Below are 25,521 nucleotides of genomic sequence, written 5' to 3'. Positions count from 1 at the left end.
AATTCCTATGGCTTTTATGCACCAGAAATTTTCAGTTTAAAAATTTGAGAGCTGGAGTAAAGCTTCCAAGTGGTGTTGTGTCTTCACACAACTGATACAGATTTTGTTGTAAGATGTTAGAATCGCTATTTCAACAGTAACCATGCCCTTATTTATATGGATGGTGAAAGTGGTTTCTTAAAAAAGCCTTTTTATAAGGTGTCCCTAAAGCATTGGATACATTTGGCAGTTAAAGCAAATTAACCTAAAACAAGCTATCACCTTGTCTTTGTTAATTCTTATGGTTTGGGGTCTGAACCCTTACTCTGAATTCCTGGTGTAGGCATTAGATTATACCCATTGCGAAATATTTTAAGTCCTTGCCTTTCATCCACCCAGTATTATTAGCTGAAACAGAGGTTTTGAAAACAGTACTTAGCCCTTCTTTGTGTGAATAGGTCAATAAGTTATGTTTATTTTTTAAGAATGTTAATTGTAACCTCCCAAATTGATTTTGTCCTGCTGACAGGTAGAATACTATTATAAAGTGCACCAGTGATACACCTTCCTTTGCCCTTTTAGTTTAGCTGGACCACCATTGAGACCAATCTAAACGAAAACTGTCCTTTATGTGGGTAGGGTGGATTAGCTTTAGGTCTGAGTTCTGACATGATCTCAGATGAAAAGGATTTTATAGCTGCTTCTGCTAAGAGTGAGGTAGCCACTCCAACATAGCACGTTCTCTACTTGTTCTGTCCTGTTTACCTGAATTCTGTATGATGCAGGTAGAAGAAATAGATGATTTAAAAAACATTCAAATGTGAAAGCAGGTAAACTTCGACTTATTTTAAGAAATGTACATGCTTTTCAGTGTTTATCAAGCATTTTTTTAAAGATTTATTTTTATTTATGCATATAAGAATTGGGGTGTAGGCCAGAGGGAGTGAGAGGATTCACCAGAGACAGAGTGGGGAGCAGATCTACTGAAATACACTGCTGAGGGGCGTAGTGGGCAGACAGGAGAGGTCTTCTGCACCATGTGGGTTAGCTCCCTGACTGGGATCAAACTCATGCCATAGAGACTGGCGATAGCTTGATAGTGCTGAGACTTTAACCCCTGCGCCACCAGAGAGGCCCCTGTTTTAATTCCAAACATTGTTCTGGGTATGGGAGATAAACAGAAGGCGTTCCATCTTGTAGGGTGGGATATATGAGGGAAAATGGCCTTTAACTATGAGATCTGCCTGAGAAACTTTTGGGGTTGCCGTGTATCTCATGTCCCCTCACCACCTTGAGAAACTTAGTGTTTGTTTAAACAACTACATTTCATTAAACAAAAAATAAATTGTAATAGGATTGCTCATGGCCACTGAATAGTTGTATTTTTAAATAGAGAAAAACTAGAAAGGTCAGGAACTGACAATATAAACAACTCCTTCCCCATTTCCCTAGTGTTCTAACATCATTCCTGTTGGGATATGCTAGCATTATCAGTTTCCAATCCTAGAATGACATAGTGTTATGGAGGCTTAAGTAATCTGTTTTTGTCTTTATTTCTGGTGTTCCCACATAGCTTTTGGAACAAACTGAGCATTTTTCCTGGTAATGAGGAGTATCTTTTAAGACTGGATTGTAATTGGCAACTGGCACAAATAACTTCAGCTTCAGAATATAAAAGTATTGGCATATTCAGAATTTCCTCATGCCTCTTACGCCTTGCTCTCTTTTGCAGTTTATTGGCAGATGTCTCAAGGATATATTAATTTTCAAATATATTGGTGGTGGGCATATCTATTCAATGTATTTAGGCAACCAAGGAAGGAAAGTTTATCTGTAGGCTGTTATGACCCTCAATTATCTTTTGGATCACCTCGTGCTTTTTGCCACATGACCATGTACGTGATGACTACACATAGAGGGAAGTGCCATGGAAGGTTTCTGAAGAGAAAACTGTCTCATTTGACTTGTAATTAATGAATTCTCAGCTGACCAACTCTTTTTCTCCCTTTTTCAGATGAGTTTGATGCCTACATCATTGTATCTTTCGTGAATGCCACACTTGTGTTATCTATCGGAGAGACTGTAGAAGAAGTGACTGACTCAGGGTTCCTGGGCACCACCCCAACCTTGTCCTGCTCCTTGTTAGGAGATGATGCCTTGGTGCAGGTGAGCATCCTTAACTGCTTATCAGCTCACCTCACTTTGTTCTTTCTTTGCCTTCATTCTGGTGTAGGCTGCTCTGTTCACATTAATGAGCTTTGAACGTCTTTAAAGTGGATGTGAGAAAATATAAGTTTTTTTTTTTTTTTTTTAAAGTTATCATGCCTAGGGCCTGTTAACTTTTGTTGTTGTTTTTGACTTAACTGGTGCCTCAAATGCATGGCTTCAGATCTGGTAGATGTGAGTTGTTTTTAAGTGATGAGTCAAATTACGAATGTTGGGTGTCTGTCTTTTCACTGACTCTAGGTATATCCTGATGGCATCCGGCACATACGAGCGGACAAGAGAGTCAATGAATGGAAGACCCCCGGAAAGAAAACCATTGTTAAATGTGCAGTGAACCAGCGACAGGTGGTGATCGCCCTTACAGGAGGAGAGCTCGTCTATTTTGAGATGGATCCTGTATGTTTTCACTGTAGGGGTAAAAATGGGAATTTTAGTCCAGGCATTCAGATTATATTCACAAGAAAGAGAATTGAGAAAGAAAGTGTTTATGACCTAATCCGACCCTTAATGAGGGCTAAGGGGTAGATGTTTATGCTGGTTATAATTGGTGTAAAGAAAAGCCAACTTAGAAATGAAATAATTGCTTTTCCTGCCCTCCACACTCTACTTTTCCACCAATTATTTGCCATAGGTTTAATTTCTACAGTCTGAATCCATTTCAGATTTTTTTTTAAAAACATCGAAGGATGTTGGGCATACTTAGCTGTTAGTGAGTCTCTGTATGTGGCCATCTTGTGTGATCTAACTATACCTATGATAGAGATTTTCATATTTCAATTCTCTTGTACTCAATATACTTCCATGAACAGATTAACGGTTTTATATATTCCCATTTCCTGAGAGCTAGGATGGCTGAGAAAATTTGTAGCTCATTGCACTTGTCAAAAGTTTCTTGAATATCTGGTCAGTAATTTTGCTTAGTGTTAGCCTGTGGGGTTCATCCCAAACAGAGAAATCTTTGGTTATTGATTATAAGAGGAATGAGAAGAAACAAAATGTAACTTAGCCACCCCCTTTTTATCCCCAGTTCCAGGGTTTGGGGGCAAGTTGGAGTGGTTTTGTAACTTCTCTGTTTTCACTGCTATAGTCAGGGCAGCTGAATGAGTACACAGAGCGGAAGGAGATGTCAGCAGATGTGGTATGCATGAGCCTGGCCAATGTGCCCCCTGGAGAGCAGCGGTCTCGCTTCCTGGCCGTGGGGCTGGTGGACAATACTGTCAGAATCATCTCCCTGGACCCCTCAGTGAGTGTCACCCTCAACTTTAAAGTGGAACTTGAGCATCAGGCTCACTCCATAATTCCTGGATTGGTCCCTGAAGTCTGCCTGTGTGACTTTTTTTTTTTTTTAATTTATTTATTTTTTCAAGCACTGGGTACAGTCAGAAACGCGGGAGGGTGAGAGAATTCACCAGAGCGGGGAACAGAACAGGCAGCATGACGAAATACAATGCTGAGGGGAGCAGCGGGTGGCAGGAGAAGTCTGCGGTCTGTGCACCGTGTGGGACCCTCGCTGGTGGCCCGGGATCGAACTGACTGTAGAGGCTGCGGGCAGCTTCACAGCCCAGCGCTCAACTGCTGCACCACCAGGGGAGGCCCTGCTTGTGCTACTTTTGATTATCAATGCAGCATACCTTAGAAGTCGTCTGTACTGCTAAGACTACTAAGTGCTGCTTTGGTTTAAACCTTGGTTCCCTTTCATAATTAAAAACAAACTTAAGACTATGTATTCAGAAAACAACTTGGAATTGCCTTTTTAATGGCATGCCTCTCTTATGTGACTTTAAGAGAGTTACACTTTGTTTATTTACTTTACTGTTAACTACTTTGACAAGGAAAATGTGATTTTCTCTCGAACTTAAGATTCACTTGGATAGTAACCCACTACCCATTTAGAACTCACTCTTTGGGTTTTTCCCTCTTCATAAGAACGTTATTCACTCCTAGAGTTAGATTTTTACGTAGGTTTTTTCCCCTGAAATTGTTTATTTCCCTTTTTTTATTATTTTCTCTATGTAGGACTGTTTGCAACCTCTGAGCATGCAGGCTCTCCCAGCCCAGCCTGAGTCCTTGTGTATTGTGGAAATGGGAGGCACTGAGAAGCAGGATGAACTGGGAGAGAGGGGTTCTATTGGCTTCCTGTACCTGAATATTGGACTACAGGTAAGAGACCCAGAGGTTCACATTGTTGTTTTCTATCTTTCCTTGGGTTTCATATACTTTTTTCTTTTTAATTTATTTATTTATGCATGCAAATGCTGGGGTGTAGGCCAGAGGTACAGTGGGGGTGAGAAGATTCACCAGAGACAGAGTGGGGGGCAGAACAGCTCGATTGACTGAAATACACTCCTGAGGGGAGCAACGGGTGAGCCAGGAGAGGTCTGCTGCACCATGTGGGTTAGCTCGCTGGCCGGGGATCTATGGATTGCTTCATAGTGCTGAGACTTAACCCCTTATGCCACCAGGAGGCCCTGGTGCTTTGAATTTTCCTTAATTTTTTTTTTTTTTAAATAATAAGTTTTATTTTTATATTCCCCATACAATTGCAGCCCCCCCCATTCTGACCCCAATCCCTCCCCTCCCGCCCCCGCCCCCCTAAAAGTGTCTCTGGTTCACAGTTTTTTGTTGATTTTGATTTTCACTTTCTTATAGTTATTCATTTTCCTGGTCCCTTATTTAAGTTTTCTAGATTCCTGCTATGAGTGAGACCATCTTAATGATTATTTACTCAAACATGCCAATAATCCAGATCAGGTTCCTTTTTGCTTTTTAATTTTACTTCATACTTTAGAAATTTTCAAATGCGTGTAGAAGGTAGACTAACGTAGTGAACCTTCAGGTCCCTGTTACTGATTATCAAAATTCTGCTATCCTTGATAGATGTATTCTACCTTTTTCCTGATGTATTTTAAAGATTTATTTATTTATGCATACAGGAACTGGGGTACAGGCCAGAGGTGCAGGGTGAGGGATGTCAGAGGATTCACCAGAGACAGAGTGGGGAGTAGACCAGGGCAGTTGACTGAAATACACTGCTGAGGGGAGTAGCGGGTGAGACAGGAGAGGTCTGCTGCGCCATGTGGGTTGCTCCCTGGCCAGGGATCAAACTCATGCTGCAGTGGCTATAGTCAGCTTCATAGGTTGCGTCTTAACCCTTGCGCTGCCAAGGAGGTCCTCCTGAAGTATTTTAAAACAATTTAAAGATTATGTGTCATTTCATCTACAAATACTTCAGGATCTATTTCTAACAAAAGTGGATTTTTTAAGATCTTACTATTACCCTTACCCCAACAAAATTTAGCCAAATGAAGATTGTTATCTGATAACACTACATTGTCCTTGTTCTACTGTTTTTGTTTAAAAAAAGAGTCTACATTGGTTCTACTCAGAATCCACATACAGCCGTCCACAGTTTGCAACTGCTTGATCTTTTTATGTTTTGTTTAATAATAGTCCCACACTTTTTATTTAACGTTATTTTTTAAGAGATTCAATCATTTGTCTTATAGAATTTCCCACTTTATGGATTTGGCAGTCTTTCTATGTTTAATATTATTCTAATTCTTTGTATTTCCTGTAAACTAGTGGTTGATGTGGTTGATTAATAATATCACATAAACCACATGTGTAATTAAAAGTTTATCCAGTAGCCACAGCAGAATGAACAGCTGAAGTTGATTTTTTTTATTAAGATTTATTTATTGATGCATACAAAAACTGCTGTATAGGACAGCGAAGGTGGGGATGAGAATTCACTGGAGACAGAGTGGGGAACAGAACAGGCAGATTGACTGAAATGCACTGCTGAGGGGAGCAGTCGGTGAGGCAGGAGAGGTCTGCTGTGTCATGTGGCTTGCTCCCTGGCTGGTGGGGGATTGAACTAGTGCTGCAGAGGCTGCAGATAGCTTCACAGTGCTGTGCTTATCTCCTTGTGTCACCAGGGAGGCTCCCCAGATGAAGTTGATTTTCATGTTTGGTTTAACCTAATATATTTTAGATAGTTTGCATATATTTTTTTGTACTAAGGATTTGAAATTTGGTAATTTGTACTTTATACACTATAGCATTTCTCAATTTTGACTAGCCCCATGTGGTGTGATAACTATAGTGATAGGTTAGCACAGGACACAAAATTGATTTGCCGATTTTTTGGGGGGGGGGATGACAATATTTCCTAGATGGTGCGCACTATTACAGCACATCCCATTGTTAGTGATGCCAGGATGTTTGTGTCTATTTTGTTTTAAAGTTTCCATCAGCCTTTTTTTTCTTTTAATAACAGACATTGATACACACTGCCTAGATTCATTATCTCATTAGCGGTTGAGAATGATCACATTTCTATTTAAGTCTTTAATTAGTCAGAACTTTAAAGACAGAATCTGCTTCAAATCTTTGCTTATCCTGAGGAACAGTTCATAAAGGGAAGTGATAAAGACTTCATTTCCCCCTGTTTGTTTTCCTATTTTCAAAGTAAGGAGTCTCACTGCCTTAGTAACTCCATTGAAGACTAAGGAAGTGGGTTGTTTTTTTAAGTAACATTAATGTGCAGATTTTACATATTTGTGCTTAGAACTATGTGGTATTCCCCTGCACCTATTTTTTTTTTAAATTTTTTAAAGATTTATTTATTTATATAAGAACCAGGGTACAGGCCAGATGCATGGGAGGGTGAGAGGATTCACTAGACACAGAGTGGGGAACAGAATAGACAGACCGATGAAATACACTGCTGAGGGGAGCAGTGGGCAAGACAGGAGAGGTCTACTGTGCCATGTGGGACCCTCACCGGCTGGCAGGGATTGAACTGGTGCTGCAGAGGCTGCGGACAGCTTCACAGGGCAGCGCTCAACCGCCTGCGCCACCAGGGGAGGCCCTGCACCCTTTTTTTTTTTTTAAGCTAAATTACCTCATTTTAGATTAGTATACGGTTTCCTTTGTCCTTTTAACTGGGTACTTCCTTCCTCTGACACAACAACATGTCCCATACACATCTGAAACATTCTTGCTAGCAGACTTTAGCAATTTCTCATAGGATTTTCATTCCTTTTTTTTTTTTTAAAGATTTTATTTATTTATACAAGCACTGGGTACAGTCAGAAGCACAGGAGGGTGAGAGAATTCACCAGAGCGGGGAGCAAAACAGGCAGACTGACAGAAGTACACTGCTGAGGGGAGCGGTGGGCGTGGCAGGAGAGGTCTGCGCGCCATGTGGGACCCTTGCTGGCTGCCTGAGATCGAACCGGCGCTGCGGAGGCTGCGGGCAGCTTTGCAGCCCAGCACCCAACCGCTGCACCACCGGGGAGGCCGGATTTTCATTCTTTTTGGAGGAAAATGGTATTGGAAAACACAGTAAACCAAGTTGTTTTTAACTACATATATTTTTGATATTTAATATCATGGTGAATTTAATGGAACATGCTAAAAAAGTTTTTAAGGATACACAGTGAAAAATAAGTGTACTTTTTACTTTGCTCATTAGTAAATGGGTCATTGTTACTATTTGAGTGATTTAAAGAGAAAATGAGAATGGCAGGGTGATTATTTGGGATATTCTTTAAACCTCTAAGTCACTTCCTCCATCTGTTTGAAATTATTGTATGAAGTGGCCACAGGACCTTCCATTATGGGTAGGCTTCATCTACTTCTCTCCTTTCTATTAGAATGGTGTGTTGCTGAGAACTGTCCTAGACCCTGTTACTGGGGATCTGTCAGACACCCGTACTCGGTACCTTGGGTCCCGTCCTGTGAAGCTTTTTCGAGTCCGGATGCAAGGACAAGAGGCAGTAAGTAATGAAAGGGGGCAGACAGCGTGTACAGATGTTAGTGACATTAGCTGAGGAAATTCCCTTGACGTAAGTTTTGTTTCAATAATTCCACCAGTGTGTAGTTTGACATTAGCTCTATCTTGAGCAATTTCCTTCATGTGGGAAGTCTTTGTTCTTTCATCCAGAGCTTCTCGACTGGGATTCTGTGGCACTAGGCCATGGGTTGGTATTAGGTAGATTGAAATACAGATCCCTTTTACCGTCAGGCTATCTAGGACATCTCTCCCATGAACAACCTTGTGTCAATATTATGATCCACTTTGTACAGCAGGTTATTTAATGACGAATAACCAACTTGGGTTTACTATGACATTGAGGAGTCACAAAATGGGGGACTTTATGAAAAAAAGAAAATACCAGCTGTAAAACCTGCTTTAAAGTTCTATTTTCCAAGAATTTAAGAAAACTAATGTGACAGAGGTTAGGAAACATTGTCCTTTATAACTAAGAATATTAGTGTTACTGTGTGCTGTGCTCATTCTTTACCTGTTACTGCATTTAATTCTTGTAGTTACCTAATCTTTGATAGTATTCCCATTTTATACACGTGGAAACTGAAGCTTAGATTAATTGAGTAGGTCATATTATCTAAGTAGTACATGCTTTTAACAAGTACTTAGTTACACTGCTGCTTCATTTGGCCCTCTATTCCTTAATGAAGCTTTTTAGGTTTTTAATTTGCTTTGGGATATCTGTGGGCTGAAATTTGGGGGTTGGAGTATTTGATCAACATACCACATTTGAGTTTTCCCCAAGCTTATTGGAAGTGTTTTGATTTCCTCAGGTGTTGGCCATGTCCAGTCGCTCATGGTTGAGCTATTCTTACCAATCTCGTTTCCATCTTACCCCTCTGTCTTATGAGACCCTGGAATTTGCATCTGGCTTCGCTTCAGAACAGTGTCCTGAGGGCATTGTGGCCATCTCCACCAATACTCTGAGGTGAGTGACTCCCATAGTTGAAGCCCAGAGAGAAGCCTTTCTGCCAGGGGCTTAGACCATTTTGCCAGTGTTGGAAGAAGGTAAGAAGAGATGGCAGAAAGCCACCTCTTCACCATGGGACTAGTTAGTGTGTTGAAATTGAAACCTTTATTTGGCTCATGATTTAAGTACCTGGTAGCCAAGTTTCGGTGTTTTTAATTTTTAACTTCTGCTTAAACTTACAGGGCCAAGTTTTATTACTTAGTGCAGCTCATTTTTCTTGAGATTTATGATTCCCATTTTCTAAGACAATGCCATTGGATTAGTTTTAGAGCAGACATTGAATCACTGACATTTTTTCACTTGTCATTCCAAATGTTAGATACAAAATTTTAACCTCAACATAAATTATGTAGGCCTTTTGCAAGTTGACAGGCTTATTATACAGGCTTATTATATTGGAGTGAGCACTGTCTATACTGCAAAATGGAAAATAACCTATTTGACTCAAGTTTTGAGAGTTTGGGGTTTTTTTAAACCGTTTAATGCCACCTTTGTTCACGTTTTGGTTATAGCTCTTGGCTGTTCCCAACTCTGGTCTCTTGATAATCACTGTTACTTATAAAGTGAATTCCCAGATTTCTAGATCTTTCCACGGTTATTGTTGTGAACATTTATCTGCAAGATTTCATGTGGATGTCTTCATTTTTCTTTGTTACATACCTGTAAAGGTAGAATTGCTAGGTCATGTGGTGACTTACCAGTTTTTGAGGAACTATGAGACTGGCAAAGTAACTGTACCTACCATTTTATAGTCTCAACCAGCAAGGTATAAGGGTTTGAACTTTTCCACTTCCTTCCCAACAGTTTTTAATTGGACCTCTTGATTCTAGCCATCCCATTGAGTGAAATATTATCTTACTGTGGTTTAGATTTGCATATCCCTGATGGTTAATGACATTGAGCATCTTTTCATATGCCTATTAGCTATTCTTTGGAATTCAGAAGAATTTGCCTGTTGATTATAGGATTGTAAGAGTTCTTTATATATTCTGTATACAACTCCCTTTTCATAGTATGATTTTTAGATATTTTCTCTTACTCTTTTGCTTGTCATTTCACTTTCTATAGTTCCTCTCCTTGCCATCTCTTTTTGCATTGTCACTAATACGTTGAATAACTAGGTGATTTTTGTTCTGGAGGCCTCCCACTTTATTTTATGAAACCTCATAAGCACAAATACTGCGTGTATTCAGGTAATTGTGGTGTCATATGAAAGACTACTTATTTATTAAAACATTTTATTTTTGAAGTCCATCTAAGAACTGTCTGAAGTCATTTTGGGTATCATCAATATGCTACTTGACACACACTGACTAGCCTCATGTTTTCTAAGGAAGAATGCACTTAGAGGGCCTCCCTGGTGGCGCAGCGGTTGAGCGCTGGGTTGCGAAGCTGCCCGCTGCGGCGCCGGTTCAATCCCCGGCTGCTCCCCGGCCACCGGAGGAGGGTCCCACATGGCGCGCAGACCTCTCCTGCCGCCCGCTGCTCCCCTCAGCAGTGTACTTCGGTCCTTCTGCCTGCTCTGCTCCCCACTCTGGCTCTGGTGAATTCTCTCACCCTCCCGCGCTTCTGACTGTACCCAGTGCATGTATAAACAAAACAAACAAACAAGCAAACAAATAAATAAAGAAAAACATGCCTCTATTAAAAAAAAAAAAAAAAAAAAGAATGCACTTAGAGGAAGCACTGCTTCCTCCAGTGCTGGGGGTGTCCTCCTGAGGGCAAGTAATTCTGCCTTGAGTCTGCCTGTAGTGTGGTATGTAGAGTGCCTTTATAAAAACAGGTCAGTGTGTGAGTGCTACCAGAGCAATGAAAACTGGGTCGATGGTTGTAGTTTCTGTTTTCTATACACCGTTTTTCCCCATCTGCCATCCCCATCTACCCCCCAAAGAAAGATATTTTTTTTTTTTTTAAGATTTATTTTCATTTATACAAGAGCTGGGGTATAGGCCAGAGTCATGGGAGGGTGAGAAGACTCACCAGAGACAGCGGGGAGCAGAACAGGCAGATGGACCGAAAGCACTGCTGAGGGGAGCAGCAAGGTGAGACAGGAGAGGTCTGCCTTGCCATGTGGGATTCTCCCTGGCCGGCTGGGAATCGAACCGGCGCTGCGGAGGCTGCAGAAAGCTTCACAGCACTGAGTTCAATACGCTGTGCCACCGGAGAGGCACCAAAAAAAAGATAATTTTTGATGTTGAAAATATTTTTCATTACTTGGGTATTTGTAACATACTAGATTATAATATCAAGGAATGTACTAATGACTTGGATATCCCCCAGATAGCCAAGTATTGTATCAGAAAATGTGATTTATATTACGTGTTTTAAAACAGTGATTCTAGGGCCTCCCTTGTGGCACAAAGGGTTTAGTTAGCATCAGCATTGTGAAGCAGTCTGCAGCTGCTGTAGCACAAGTTTGATCCCCGGCCAGGGAGCTGACCCACATGGAGCAGCAGACCTCTCCTGCCTCACCTGCTGCTCCCCTCAGCAGTGTATTTGAGTGGTTCTGCCTGTTCTGCTCCCCACTCTGTCTCTGGTGAGTCCTCTTATCCTGCGAACCTCTGGCCTATACGCCAGCTCTTGTATGCTTAAATAAATAAATCTTTAAAAAAAATTAAAAAATGAGTTTTCTTTAAAAAATATGGAATAGTTCTCTGCTCTTTTTAAAAATTAGTCATATGATTGTGTGTGATCTGTGGAGAATATATACAGTATGTGTAACACTGTCATTAGAGATCAAGTTAGTGGGTTGTTTTTTTTTTTTACAGATTTATTTATGCATACGAGAACTGGGGTACAGGCCAGAGGTGTGGGGGGGTAAGAGGATTTACCAGAGACAGAGTGGGGAACAGAACAAGCATATTGACGGAAATACACTGCTGAAGGGAGCAGCGGGCAAGTCAGGAGAGGTCTGCTGCACCCTGTGGGTAGCTTCCTGGTCAGGGATTGAACTTGTGCTGCAGTGAACTGCGAATAGCTTCATAGGTTGTGCCTTAACCCCTTGCGCCACCAGGGAGGCCCTCAAGTTAATGTTTTTTTAATAGTATCTGTATTCCGCTATTTTGCACATATTTGGCCTAGGGATAGCTATGTGTTCTATTTAACAAAGCTAATAGGTTCCCTCCTTGCCATCTCTTTTATATTTCTTGCATTTCCTAAAGCTTTCTGGTTTTAGTTCAGGAGGGCATCCATTTTATTTCATGAATCACCATCAGCATAAATACCACTTTGCAAGACTTAGAATTGGAGCTCTTCATTTCAGAGTTTGTCAGTAAGAATCAAGAGGAAGTTTTAACTTCTCAAAGTCCTTGAGTAATTAAAAAAATTCCTTTGTGACTTCTGATATGGACTGCACTGGTGAAAACCAAAATTGCCATGAAAAATGGTGGGCATGGGCCTCCCCTGGTGGCACAGCGGTTGAGCGCTGGGCCACCGCCGCCGGCGAGGGTCCCACAAAAAAAAGAAAAGAAAAAGAAAAATGGTGGGCAATTGCTGAAGTGGAGGCTTCTTAGAACTCCTTGTCTCTTGTGCAGAATCCTCGATTAGAAGGCTGTTGTTTCATGTTATCTGAGGTTCACATTAGAGCTTCAGAGGTGTGTTGACTGACTACTCCTGTGCCCTTTCAGTTTCTAGTTCCTGAGTAGCCTTTTAACTCCTTGCCTTTTGCCACAGGATTTTGGCATTGGAGAAGCTAGGTGCTGTCTTCAATCAAGTAGCCTTTCCACTGCAGTACACACCCAGGAAATTTGTCATCCACCCTGAAAGTAACAACCTTATCATCATTGAGACTGATCACAATGCCTATACTGAAGCCACAAAAGCTCAGAGGAAGCAGCAGATGGCAGAGGTATTTAGAGTGACTGACCCTCAGGGTTCGCTTAAAAGGCATTAATGTAAAACTACGGTGAAAAGTTTAAACCCTAATCTAAAAACTAATCCTTGATGATAATCTTTGTGATGCTGGAAATTCCAGGCTTTTTTCAGGTCTTTCAAAGTGTTCTTTGCCTGAGTCTTTGTGACTCAGAAACTATTATACAGACTTGGATTTATTTAGTATTCAGCTTTCCTTTCTGAAACAGAATTCTTCAGTCCTCAAGCTTCCAAAATAGTGTATGTTACTTGTTTCTTGGATTTGGATCTGAAGAGGCTGATTTCATATTCCTCACAATCCAAGTTCCTTCCAGAACAATTTTCCCCAGCACAAACCAAATAACCCCGACCATAAAAATTTGCATCTGGCCTAGAAAAGAGGGTAAGTAGTTTTTAGCAAGGGCATTCAAGATTGACTAGGTAGAAAAATGGTGTTTTTCTTATTTCTCAGACCGCTGGTCAGGTATTTGCCACAACTTTTTGCTCTTTCGAGCATTAAAGAAGTGCCTGGTATCCCCTCTAGTAATCTTTTATCATGTATCTGTATACCGCCCTTTAATCTTCATTTTGGGAGATCCTGGTTTTGTTGACAGACTTTATTATGAGCTATTTGTCAACTTTTCAAGCACAGCATACCAACTCTTTCTTCATTTTTGAATTTAGGAAATGGTGGAAGCAGCAGGTGAGGATGAGCGGGAACTGGCTGCAGAAATGGCAGCAGCATTCCTCAACGAAAACCTCCCTGAATCCATTTTTGGAGCTCCTAAGGCTGGCAATGGGCAGTGGGCCTCTGTGATCCGAGTGATGAATCCTATTCAGGGGAACACACTGGACCTTGTCCAGCTGGAACAGAATGAAGCTGCTTTTAGGTAAGGATCCCAGGACTTTACCTGGTTGGGAATCTAAAACGGGAATTCCCTGACTCTGGCTAATGCCTGACTCTTCTTTCTCTGTATGCAGTGTTGCCGTGTGCAGGTTCTCCAACACTGGGGATGATTGGTATGTGTTGGTGGGTGTGGCCAAAGACCTGATCCTGAATCCCCGATCTGTAGCAGGGGGCTTTGTTTATACCTACAAGCTTGTGAACAACGGGGAAAAACTGGAGTTTTTGCACAAGGTAGGAAACAGTGGGTCTCCTGGATATTAGCTCCTTTTTTCCTTAAGTTGTGGGACAAGTCTTAGTAATCATTTTGAGAGTGCGGACATTGATTTGATTTAGATTTATCACCTGGTGGCACGTGGAAAATGCTGGGGCTTTCATTCTTAGTGATGCTCTGGTGCCTGTGATTCTCACAGAATGCCTGTGTACTAACTTGACAAAAGGGAAGTAAATGTACAGAGTTTGTCCCTTGTTTACTGTTCTTACTAAGCTGGTAGTGATTTACTGTTCTTAATAACCAAAATCAACGGTTACAAAGAATATATTCTCTAGGAATTACTGGTACAGTTACTCTTTGGAAAGATGAAAGAGTTCTGGGTATAGAGGTGGCAAGGGTTACATAACAATGTAAATGTACATAATGCCACTGAATTATATACTTAAAAGTGGTTAAAATGGTAAGTTGAAGTGTTGTGTGTGTGTGTGTGTGTATCTTGGTGTTAAAAATTAATTCCTGGTGTCTCCTGTACGCTGACAGCACACAAATGCAGCTTCTCCAGCCCTCCTACAAAGCATGTGTCCTCTAGGAAATAATTATTTCGCACAGACTAGTTTGCGTATCTTCCCTACAACTAACGTGTTACTTGTTACTTGTTATTATCATTCCTTTCTCATCTTTGACAAACCAGTCATTTTCATATTGAGGATTCACTGTTGACACGATGAGCCCTCAGGCATCAGGCACCAAGACTTCTGCTCACTGTGGCAGTAGTCCCCTTACTGGGTGAAATGAAGCTTGTGGGATCTATTTACCCAAACACCCCATTTCATAGACAATTGTGTATTGGTTTATTTCTCTGATGAGCAAAACATGATCACTCACTGTCTTCTAACATACCTATAGGAGGCAGTTCTGGGCCGAAGGGCTGTGGCTAGCATGTTGTGTGTTTTGCATTACTTACTTTTTTCTCACAGACTCCAGTGGAAGAGGTCCCTGCTGCCATCGCCCCATTCCAGGGGAGAGTATTGATTGGTGTAGGGAAGCTCCTGCGAGTCTATGACCTGGGGAAGAAGAAATTACTCCGAAAATGTGAGAATAAGGTAAATGTACTGATAGAGGGTCCTGTATCTAACGAGTGAGGAAGGAGACATAGATGGGGTGGTGGACAGTAAATCATGTGTCTTTATTTTTGGACCTTGTAGTCTCCTAATTCCAGGCTCAGAATTAGGCCCTTAAGATTAAGAGGGCTGGTGGGCCTCCCTGGTGGTGCAGCGGTTGAGCGCTGGGTTGCGATGCTGCCCGCAGCCTCTGTAGCGCTGGTTCAATCCCCGGCTGCTCCCCGGCCACTGGAGGAGGGTCCCACATGGCGCGCAGACCTCTCCTGCCGCCCGCTACTCCCCTCAGCAGTGTACTTTGGTCCTTCTGCCTGCTTTGCTCCCCACTCTGGCTCTGGTGAATTCTCTTACCCTCCCCGCGCTTCTGACTGTACCCAGTGCCTATATAAATAAACAAGTAAATCTTTAAAAAAAGAAAAAAGAAGATTAAGAGGGGTGGGAGTTGTTGGGTTTCTTTGGTTCTTTAAACTAAGAGCCAAATTTCTGTCCTGCTTACTTCTTGTGAGAATTAGACATGTGTTTGCACCATTTTTACTTTTTTCCATCTTCTAGGAATTTATTGCTGACTATTGTTCTTTGATGTGTGCTATTCTGCAGACCCTATATCTTATAGTTGGGGTCAGCTGGACTTTCTGTTGGTGCTGAACCCCAAGTTTATGGTCATTGTTATGCTTGTTTTTCCTAGCATATTGCCAATTACATCTCTGGGATTCAGACAATTGGGCACAGGGTAATTGTGTCTGATGTCCAAGAAAGTTTCATCTGGGTTCGCTACAAGCGTAATGAGAACCAACTCATCATTTTTGCTGATGACACCTACCCTCGATGGGTCACTACAGCCAGCCTTCTCGACTATGACACTGTGGCAGGGGCAGACAAATTTGGCAACATTTGTGTGGTGAGTTGATACTTATATTCTTGTTACATATAGGAAACCTGGCTTAGTTTGTGGGACAGCCAAGGTTCCAGGATGAGCTCGAATATAGAGAAAAAAACCTTCTAACTATTTTAGATTCTCTCCACCCCAAGAACATGATTTAATAGCAATAGGTATAGTTTGAACTAATGGCTAGCAATAATTTTCACTTTTTGTCAGAATTTTGGTTTGGTTTGGTTATTCTTTTTAAAACCACATCTGACTTCTATTGTTTATCTGTGTCATTTCCTTGTAGGTGAGGCTACCGCCTAACACCAATGATGAAGTGGATGAAGATCCCACAGGAAACAAAGCCCTCTGGGACCGGGGCTTGCTCAATGGGGCCTCTCAGAAGGTAAGATTGAAAAAGGTGATTCAAGGAAGAGACACCAGCATGCACTGTGTTCCCAGTAACCCTCATGAGGAACACTTTATTGAGTAATCCACAGTGCACATGACTGTACTGAGTGCTCTCCTGCATGGTCCTCCTTTTTGGAAAACTCTAAGATAACGATATACAACCTGTGATGAACTCTGGGTTTGATACAAGGTGTCCAGTCACTGTTTCATTTAATGATGCTGTAGGATTGAAATACACTGCTGAGGGGAGCAGCGGGCAGCAGGAGAGATCTGTGTGCCATGTGGGACCCTCGCCGGCGGCCGGGGATCGAACCGGCACTGCAGAGGCTGTGATCAGCTTCGCGACCCAGCACTCAACCGCTGCGCCACCGGGAGGGTCCCCAGTTGCTGTTTTTCAATTGCTGTTTTTCATAATTGTTTGTGGTTTCCTTTTTTTTTTATTATAAATTTGATAAAATTGCAAAAATTTTTCCATTGTTATCAAGTCTGATCTAATTTTACCATATTTATGAGAATTTTTTTTTTTAAAGATGTATTCATTTATGCATATAAGAGCTGGGGTATAGGCCAGAGTTGCGGGGGGTGAGAGGATTCACCAGACAGAGTGGGGAACAGAACAGGCAGAGCGACTGAAATACACTGCTGAGGGGAGCAGTGGGCAAGACAGGAGGGGTCTGTCGTGCCATGTGGGTTTTTCTCTGGCCGGCCGGGGATTGAACTCATGCCGCAGAGGCTGTGGATAGGTTCACGGTGTGGCACTTAACCCCCTGCACCACCAGAGAGGCCCAATGAGACCATCTTTAAATGTTGAGAGCACTATAATATATTTTTAAATTTTTGTAATTTATGGATTTTAAAAGATGGTGAAATTTCCCTGAGGTGGGGATGGGAGTGTGTCATTACCTGCTCTTCGGAATCTAGAACAGGCTGACAGGGACACCCATAATAACCAGTCTTTTTGATTTGCAGGCAGAGGTGATCATGAACTATCACGTGGGGGAGACTGTTTTATCCTTACAGAAGACCACTCTTATCCCTGGAGGCTCAGAATCACTTGTCTATACCACCTTGTCTGGAGGAATTGGCATCCTTGTCCCATTCACATCCCATGAGGTGAAATCTCCCATAATGTTTTATCTGTTCCTTGTCAGGACTATTTCTTGGTGCTGAGTCTGCCTAAGAAGGAAGACCTTTTTATCCCACCTGTAGCTGCGAATTATCTGGAAATTTTGTAATTTGACAAAATGCCTGGGGAGGTAGGAATCCTGATATTCTACCCCCTTGGGGAAAGTCATTTATTTATTTTAAAGATTTATGCATACAAGAGGTGGGGTACAGGACAGAAGTGTGGGGGATGAGAGGGTTCACCAGAGACAGAGCGGGGAGCAGAACAGGCAGATTGACCAAAATACACTGCTGAGGGGAGCAGCGGGTGAGGAGGAAAGGTCTGCTGTATCATGTGGGTTGCTCCCTGGCCGGCCGGGGGATCAAACTCATGCTGCAGAGCCTGCGGATAGCTTTATAGGTTGCGTCTTAACCCCTTTCTCCACTAGGGAGGCCCGAAAGTCATATATTTTTATGCTGTTCAGTTTGGTTCAGTTCTGTTGGGAGTACAGAGTTAGCTAGAGATCATTGTTCCAGAACCAAATCCCACAGAACTAGAAGTGAATGGGCATTGTGGACTGGGGTTCTTACTGTTCATGTATGGTGTTCTCTAAGTACGGTGAGGGGATAACTTTGTCATAATAGCAGGAAAACCTGTGATAGGCAGAGGAGCAATTAACTCTTTGCCACCTTTTTGCATGATAAAAATCAGTGGTTTGTGTTTTCATTGTGCTTTAAAATACCATAGACTGGTAGTTGAAATCATTTTTTCTTTCTGTGACCAATTTTTTTGTTTCTTCCACCAGGACCATGACTTTTTCCAGCATGTGGAAATGCACCTGAGATCTGAGCATCCCCCTCTGTGTGGCCGTGACCACCTCAGCTTTCGATCCTATTACTTCCCTGTTAAGGTATTTGTTGGAAATCTCAGTTTCTAAAGGGGGTTCTTAGCCCTTTTAGTTGATTTTTTTTTTCCTCTGGGCCTCCCTCCCTTAAATATCATAATAGTTTTAAATGAAGAAGCAGCAATGGAGTGGATTGATAGAAGCAAGAATGGGGGGAGAGGGCTGGTGATATGCAGAGTCCTCTCCCTTTGGGACAGATCCCAGCTAGAAAGGTGGTTTCACTTGCCTTTGTAATCGGAACTCTGCTACTAAGGATTAATTTAGATAATGTACATGGTTCTGTCAATGGTGTTTTGGTATCTGGGGGGAAGGTAAAACTTTTCCTTGCAGCTAATGCTTTAGCATATGCCATTTTCTATGGATAGCTAAGATTTTTCTTATGCTCTCATTTTTCCTTGTCTTAGAATGTGATTGATGGAGACCTCTGTGAGCAGTTCAACTCTATGGAGCCCAACAAGCAAAAAAATGTCTCTGAAGAATTGGACCGCACCCCACCAGAGGTGTCCAAGAAGCTTGAGGATATCCGGACCCGCTATGCCTTCTGAGCCCTTCCTTTTCCTGTGGGTCTTGTCAAAGACTCTGTATTTTGTTTCCTCCACCACCATAACCACCACCTGTCTCTGAACCCATATGGTAGAAGGGTGGCTGGATAATTAAGACTGCAATATCAAGATTAATAGCTCTTTCCCATTGATTTCCCCTGGAATGACTGGTTTCCCCTAAAATTGGCACTGAGATTCACTGTGCTCTCCCTGCCTGGTACATAATGCATTGCCTAGGTTCCATTGTGGAATACAACATCCCTACTCCCCAGGGCTTTCCCTACATTGATGTTTCTGACTCTAGTCTACTTTTGTACACACCCTTAATTTTTAACTGGTTTTCCTGTAAATATAGTTTTGTACAATGCTATCTTTGTGGGAGGGTGGGAAGTAAACTGAGGTGGGAACCAGGTTGTATGGTAAGTATGATTTCTGAGTTTTGCCACTCTGGAACCTAACCAGAAATACAAACCTAATTTTTGAGGTGGCTGGCATCCATGTGTCTTTTTCTGCGGATGAAAATTTAGGCGGGGGTGGGGAGCTTAAGCCCATGTTGGAGCAGGAAGAATTGAGTACCCTCCTTATTTTTCTAGCTCTTGCTCAGGCTTTTGGCACCCTCTGGTCTCCCACTTCCAGCCCTGTGATGCTTTCTTTGGCTTTTCTAGTCCTTTCTGTTATGCAAATGAAATTTGGGCTTGACCACAATGTAGTCACCCAATACTTCCCTTTGGGTATTGAAAAGGGCTGGCTGATTTTTCATCCCCTTTTTTAGCTTCCGTCTTTGAGGTCTTAGATTGAAGGATTTGGCATGGTTCCCATCTGGGTAGTTTCTTAACAGATGCTCCCTTTACTTCTACAGCTCCTGAAATGATCTTTTGCCATAAGACTACTAGGAAGGCTCAGTAAGTACAAAAGAAACCAGATACTAACCTGCCGTTGGGAACAAAGTCTCAGTATATGTGTTTCCTATTCAAAGGCACATGAGTCAGCACCTCTGTCTATGGCAGATGTCTAAGACATGTACTGGAGGGCCTGTGGGATATGAGGAGATAGCACTTGGTAGCCTGTCTGTTGTAAGTGACTCAGTCTCAGATTTGTACACCCCCCCCCCAATACACACACACACACCAAGGAAATAAACTTTGCTCCTTCCCAACTGTGTGAGGAGCCAAATCATCCAGCAGCTTCAGTGAACCTGAAGAGACCTGAGCTTACTGCTATTCTCAGTACCTCACAAATAAAATGTTCTTTCTGTGTATGCGCTCAGCCACTTTCATTGAGCAGATTCTCTGTGACTGGCACTGACAAAATCAGGCATGGGGGTGATTAGATTTGTGTTGATCCCAAATAGTTCACCCTCTAGTGCAGAGAGGGTCCCTGATAGAGACCCTGGGTCTGCATATTCTTTAATCATGTGTTAGAATGTTCAATAGAGAACCAGGTTTTGCCAGGAGTTTAATCTCTGAATAATACCTTTGTCGCTTAGCTCATGATTCATATAGACAGTACTTTTTATATTTGCATAGCATAATTCAGTGACCTAGTTTTTCCTTTGGCCCCATCTAAATCCCATTGAGTCTGTCAGATTTTATGACGTTAGTGTGCAGTTGTCTAAGAAACCAGACCGAGTAGCGGCTCCTTATTCCTAACCTCTTCCTGAATGGCAGGAGAGGGGTTATATTTGAAAGGTAAACTTGATCTCTGTAGAATTTAGAAATTGTCATCATTGAGCTTTCCTTTATATCTAGCCATCAGTTTGCTTTTTCTCTGTATAGAGAGCTCTGCCAAGTAGAATTTCCAGGACACCAGGTACAAGGAATTATGATGAGAATAGGAATTTTGTCTACTTCATAGCTGTTGATCCAGGACCTAGAGAAGGTATTTAATAAATATTTAGTGATTGGATGGGGCTAATTCCCATCTGTGTGGGTGTTACGTGGACCTCTCAATTCCTTTGGTTTAGTTGAGCAACCAAATGAATGGGACAGTCTGTTCAGTCTTGCAGAATGTATCAGAGATTGCCATGGAACTTAGAATGATGTCAAGACACTGAAGCATTTGAACTGGGTTACTGGGTTTGCTCCCATCTTGCTGCTCTAAGTCCCTGTTGGTCTAAGAGGACAAAAGTTTTCAGCTGCCTCAACTTTTCCCTGATCTCACGGGTGGAGGAGGTTTTGCAGATGTTGTTTCCTTTGGAAGATCGGTTGCCAAGAACAGCATTCCTTGGTGGGGAGGGGGGGGTTTCCAGTTGGGCTGTGGATGGAATGTTACTTTTCCTTGGTTTTTGGAATATTGCTAGCAAGACCGCTGCTGGGGCTGGGAAAGACTTGGGGGTGCACTCGTCTCCTAGGAAGAGCACTAATCTCCTGCATGCATGCTGCTCCCATGAGTGCAGCCTCCCTTGAGCTACTCATTAGTGTGAAGCCAGACATGTTGGGAGCATCTTTCGGTTGGGATCAACCTCACTTTCAATTTCAATTTTTAAATTCTGTTTCTATTCAAAATAGAAATGTGTATGAGTCATATTTGTTCATTTGCACATGGGATATTGAATGTGAATATTTTAAGTTTTTTACACTCTGAAAATACATTCAAGGGCTATATGCAGCTCTCAGAAGAGCCATCTCTGCTGCTAGGGGGACAGATGGCTCACTCTGGGTATGTGGGAGGAATTCAGTGAACACCTTGGTCGGTGGTTGATTCGGGGATCTGATAGTCCAATGTGTAGGACTTGTTTGAAATTGAATTGAACTGAAATCAGTGGATACAGTCTACACAACAAAGATTTTTTTTTCTTGAGTCTTGAAAACCAACATCAGGAGATATGCCTCACACACTTGAAGATGCTGCTTAATTCATTTATTCCATTATTTATGGGACACCTAGTCTGTGCCCAGGTTTGCTCTGCAGAAGTTGAACAAAGTTTTATAACCTAGCTGTTGCTGACCCTCAGTGGCGTGAGGTGAGTCAGTTTGGGAGCCTGGCAACATGTTAGGAGGGCCTAAGGCCCATATCTCAGTCCCCTATAAAACAGGCACAGGGCCTCCCTGGTGGCGCAGCAGGTTGAGTGCAGCATTGTGACAGCTGTCCACAGCCTCTGCAGCGTGGGTTCGATTCCCGGCCGGCCAGGGAGATTTCCACATGGCATGGCGGACCTCTCCTGTCACCCCACTGCTCCCCTCAGCAGTGTATTTTGGTCATCTGCCTGTTCTGCTCCCCTCTCTGTCTCTGGGGAATCCTATCACCCTCCCGTGCCTCTGGCCTGTACCCCAGCTCTTGTATAAAAATAAAAAATAAAAAAGAACAACAACAAAAAAAAAAAAACAGGCACAGCTTTGAACTTTTAGGAAAAATTAGATGGTTCCAAGTCTGAAAGTTGAGGTGGAGGGTGAGCAGCCAAAAGTTTTACGTCAGGAAGCTGTAGAAAATCTGTAACTATGGTTTTTAACCCCAGTGGGATGTTAGGCTGATTCCCGGTTTCTCACCTGGGTGACTGAAGAAACTGCTGCTGATTTCACAGGTAGATTTATGTGGTGATGATGACCCAACCTAGAAACCACTAGATGTGGTAGGAGCACTGAGGAAACATTGCTTCTTGTTCAAAATGAATCAAATAAAATTTGGAAATTAAAGATTTGGGACAAAAGGCTGGGAGAGAACTAGAAGTTAAAGGCCCCTGTCAGTACCTCCTCACTCTAGATCTGTCAGCTTTATCAGTATCCCATCAGGTTTGGTTGTAATCCCAGAAGAAAACCCATTTCAGTTACCATCTCTTAACTCAGCTTTTTGGAGCTCACTCCTTAAATTTTCAAAAAATTGTCAGTCCACAGGTGGACCCAGTAGAAATCAAGAGTACAAGGAGAAAAAAAAAAGTACAAGGAGAATTCAGGAGTTAATCTTCAGTCATGGGTATGTGTAAGCTAGTGATGGGTAATAGTCAAGGGAACTATTAGCTGTCACTGTGTTATTGGGACCTAGTGCTGTTGGGAAGGCACCCTTGGGAAACTTAAGGAGCTGATGCTGCAGCTGGAGAAAGGCAGCTATCAGAAACAATCAAGCAGGACCCCATCTGCCAAATGGAGTGAAGGCCAGAGTGAGTACTGGACACAACCAGTCTCTGAGCACAGGCTTGGTTTCCTGTCTGAAAAATGGGGAACATAGACAGGGTTGTAGTTAGTAATCAAGTCCAGAGGCGCTGAGGCGGTATGGCCACTGGAATTGGGTCTGGAAGCCTGAGAAGACCTGGAGCCACTCTTACATTGAGCTTTAGTCTTACATGCAGAGCTTTGAAAGGAAGGGGCATTATTCCAGGCATCTGAGACCCTACTCAGATCCTGCAGCTGTGCCCCTGTCACCTCCACCCCCTCTTGCCCTCCCATGGACTGGCTAGGACTACCCACTGGTATGAATCAGCTTGGCTGATTACCACAGGCCTCGCAGGGGGTGTGGCCAATGTATCCACTGTTTTGGGGACGGGGGTGGGAAATGAGCTTAGTGCATTCCAGTGTGGGCATTATTGTCCAGCTAGAAATTCAGGGCCAAACTAGAATTCCAGCTTTGTCACTCCAATTGAGAAACCGTATCTTGAATAACTCCTTGTACTAGGCATAGACATTCAGAGTAAGACACGATATCATCTAGGCCAGTGTTTCCCAAACAAGTTGCTGTGGAATCCTGGAAATTAACAAGGGAACCCTTAAACTATCCTGTGCTCATATTCAGGAAAACAGTGTAGACTATTTTGGATAATTAGATGTGAAAAGTAGGGAGGGAGGACACTTCCCCTGTGATGCCCTGCTGGGCAGAGGCATCCGTAGCACTCTGCTTAGGCAAAGGGAGAATGCCCTTGTCCTTCAAGACAGGGCTAAGGGTGAAGGATTTCTGTTCCCAGGAATTCCTACAACTGCTGTGTCTGGCCTGTTGTTACACTAAGGATAGCCCTGGGGAAAGCCCTGAAGTTTATTAGATATTTTGTCTCTCTGAGCTTTTGTCTTCGTCTTTATTCTGGATAATCGGTCAGTCCTCAATAATACTTATCAAAGGTCTTTTCTCCAGTATCCTTCCCCCTACATACTCATGTACACTCCGGTAACTACCACATAACTCAGTTGTATAAGCTTTTGTAAGAGAATTTTATTAGAGTAAATCTTTTCTACAGAATCCAGAGTAACCTCACAACAGTCCAGATTGCCTGGGAGTTAAGATTTGGGTTCTAGGGCCTCCCCTGGTGGCGCAGTGGTTGAGTGCTGGGCTGCGAGCCTGCCCGCATCCTCTGCAGCGCTAGTTTGATCCCCGACCTCTGGCAAGCGTCCCACATGGCGCGACAGACCTCTCCTGCCTCGCCCGCTGCTCCCCTCAGCAGTGTATTTTGTCAGTCTGCCTGTTCTGTTCCCTACTCTGGCTCTGGTGAATTCTTTCACCCTCCCAGGCTTCTGACTGTACCCAGTGCTTGTATAAATAAATAAATAAATCTTTAAAAGAAAAAGATTTGGGTTCTAAAAACTCCCATTGATTTGCTTGGTGTCAGGGTTCTTAGCTGATCCTCTGGGCTTATGGCCCCCTCCTTTGTACTCCAGGCAGGCCAAGGACACGTGGCCTTACTGCCCCGCCCTTACTGGCTCCAGTTGCTGAGTTGGAGTTGCAGTAGCCTGCTTTCCCCACCCTGGATTCCTATCCGTCTGGAAGCCTGGATTGTGTACTGGGGTGAGCCGCAACTCCTACCTGGCGTTGCCCCCAGCATCTAGGCACCTGCCTCAGGCCTTAAGGTCCCTTAAAGCTGCCAGCAAAGCCCAAGAAGACCTCATCCTAGTTTGTTAACAGGTAAAACAGTGGGTTTTCTTTGCCTGGTTTTACCTCATTTTAGCTTTTTCCTTCACAGATCACAGCAAGAGGGATTTGAGTAAGATGAAGAGTCCCAACTAAGAACCTCTGAACTGTGATTCAGAGAAATTATGTGAATTCCTTACTCTGGCTTTCATTTCTAAACCTTTGTTCTTAGCCTTGCAGGAAAGCAGCACCTCTAAACTACCATAAAGCAAGTGCTTCTCTCTGTGTTCCCTTCCAAATATTGCAAATTGCCGAATCTGCGTTCTTAAATTGTTGTCATGGGGTCCTGGCGGCTGCCCCACCATATATTACTTTGGATTCTTAGAATTTAATGTATTATGTGCATGAATTTTCTTATCAAAAATTGACTTAAAATTCTTTTTTTAAAGATTTATTTAGGCATATAAGAACTGAGATCTAGACCAAGGTGGGAATGGGTGGGATGAGAGGATTCACCAGAGACAGAGTGAGGAGCAGAACAGGCAGATCTACTGAAATACACTGCTGAGGGAGCATTGGGTGAGACAGGAAAGGTCTGCTGCGCCATGTGGGTCGGCTCCCTGGCCGGGGAGCAAACTCATGCTGCCGTGGCTGGCGATAGCTTGATAGCTCAAGGTCTGTGTGGTATATACCACATTAACAAACCCATCCCAGGATGTGCAGCCTTTGTTACCTGATTGTGAGGTTGGATTGAGTCCAAGTGTTTTGCAATTAAAAATTCAACTTATGGGGCCTCCCCTGGTGGCACAGCGGTTGAGCGCTGGGCTGCGAA

The 25,521-nt window shown here is 42.8% G+C and overlaps 2 protein-coding genes across 3 annotated transcripts in view; both read left to right on the top strand.

The window, feature by feature from the left end:
• The window catches only part of SF3B3 (splicing factor 3b subunit 3), a 44,653-nt gene extending 25,249 nt beyond the window's left edge, over nt 1–19,404 (top strand). The window contains exons 12-26 of the mRNA XM_037516098.2: nt 1,994–2,145; nt 2,446–2,601; nt 3,293–3,448; nt 4,222–4,365; nt 7,866–7,988; nt 8,815–8,969; nt 12,684–12,858; nt 13,545–13,750; nt 13,842–13,998; nt 14,956–15,081; nt 15,782–15,994; nt 16,269–16,367; nt 17,342–17,485; nt 18,283–18,387; nt 18,786–19,404. Coding sequence (XP_037371995.1) covers nt 1,994–2,145; nt 2,446–2,601; nt 3,293–3,448; nt 4,222–4,365; nt 7,866–7,988; nt 8,815–8,969; nt 12,684–12,858; nt 13,545–13,750; nt 13,842–13,998; nt 14,956–15,081; nt 15,782–15,994; nt 16,269–16,367; nt 17,342–17,485; nt 18,283–18,387; nt 18,786–18,926 — 2,252 coding nt within the window. The 3' untranslated portion in view covers nt 18,927–19,404. The remainder of the gene's footprint in view (nt 1–1,993; nt 2,146–2,445; nt 2,602–3,292; nt 3,449–4,221; nt 4,366–7,865; nt 7,989–8,814; nt 8,970–12,683; nt 12,859–13,544; nt 13,751–13,841; nt 13,999–14,955; nt 15,082–15,781; nt 15,995–16,268; nt 16,368–17,341; nt 17,486–18,282; nt 18,388–18,785) is intronic.
• Nucleotides 19,405–19,457: 53 nt separating this feature from the next.
• Nucleotides 19,458–25,521, top strand: part of IL34 (interleukin 34) — a 66,505-nt gene continuing 60,441 nt past the window's right edge. For both annotated transcript variants that reach the window (XM_054696990.1, XM_037516109.2), the window contains exon 1: nt 19,458–24,743. The gene's annotated coding sequence lies outside the window, so the exon portion shown is untranslated. The remainder of the gene's footprint in view (nt 24,744–25,521) is intronic.

Source organism: Talpa occidentalis, unplaced genomic scaffold (assembly GCF_014898055.3).
Source record: "Talpa occidentalis isolate TD23 unplaced genomic scaffold, MPIMG_talOcc4v2.1 talOcc4.17, whole genome shotgun sequence".
NCBI lineage: Eukaryota > Metazoa > Chordata > Mammalia > Eulipotyphla > Talpidae > Talpa > Talpa occidentalis.
The sequence above is the reverse complement of the archived record's forward strand: the minus strand, read 5'-3'. Positions and strand labels throughout refer to the sequence as shown.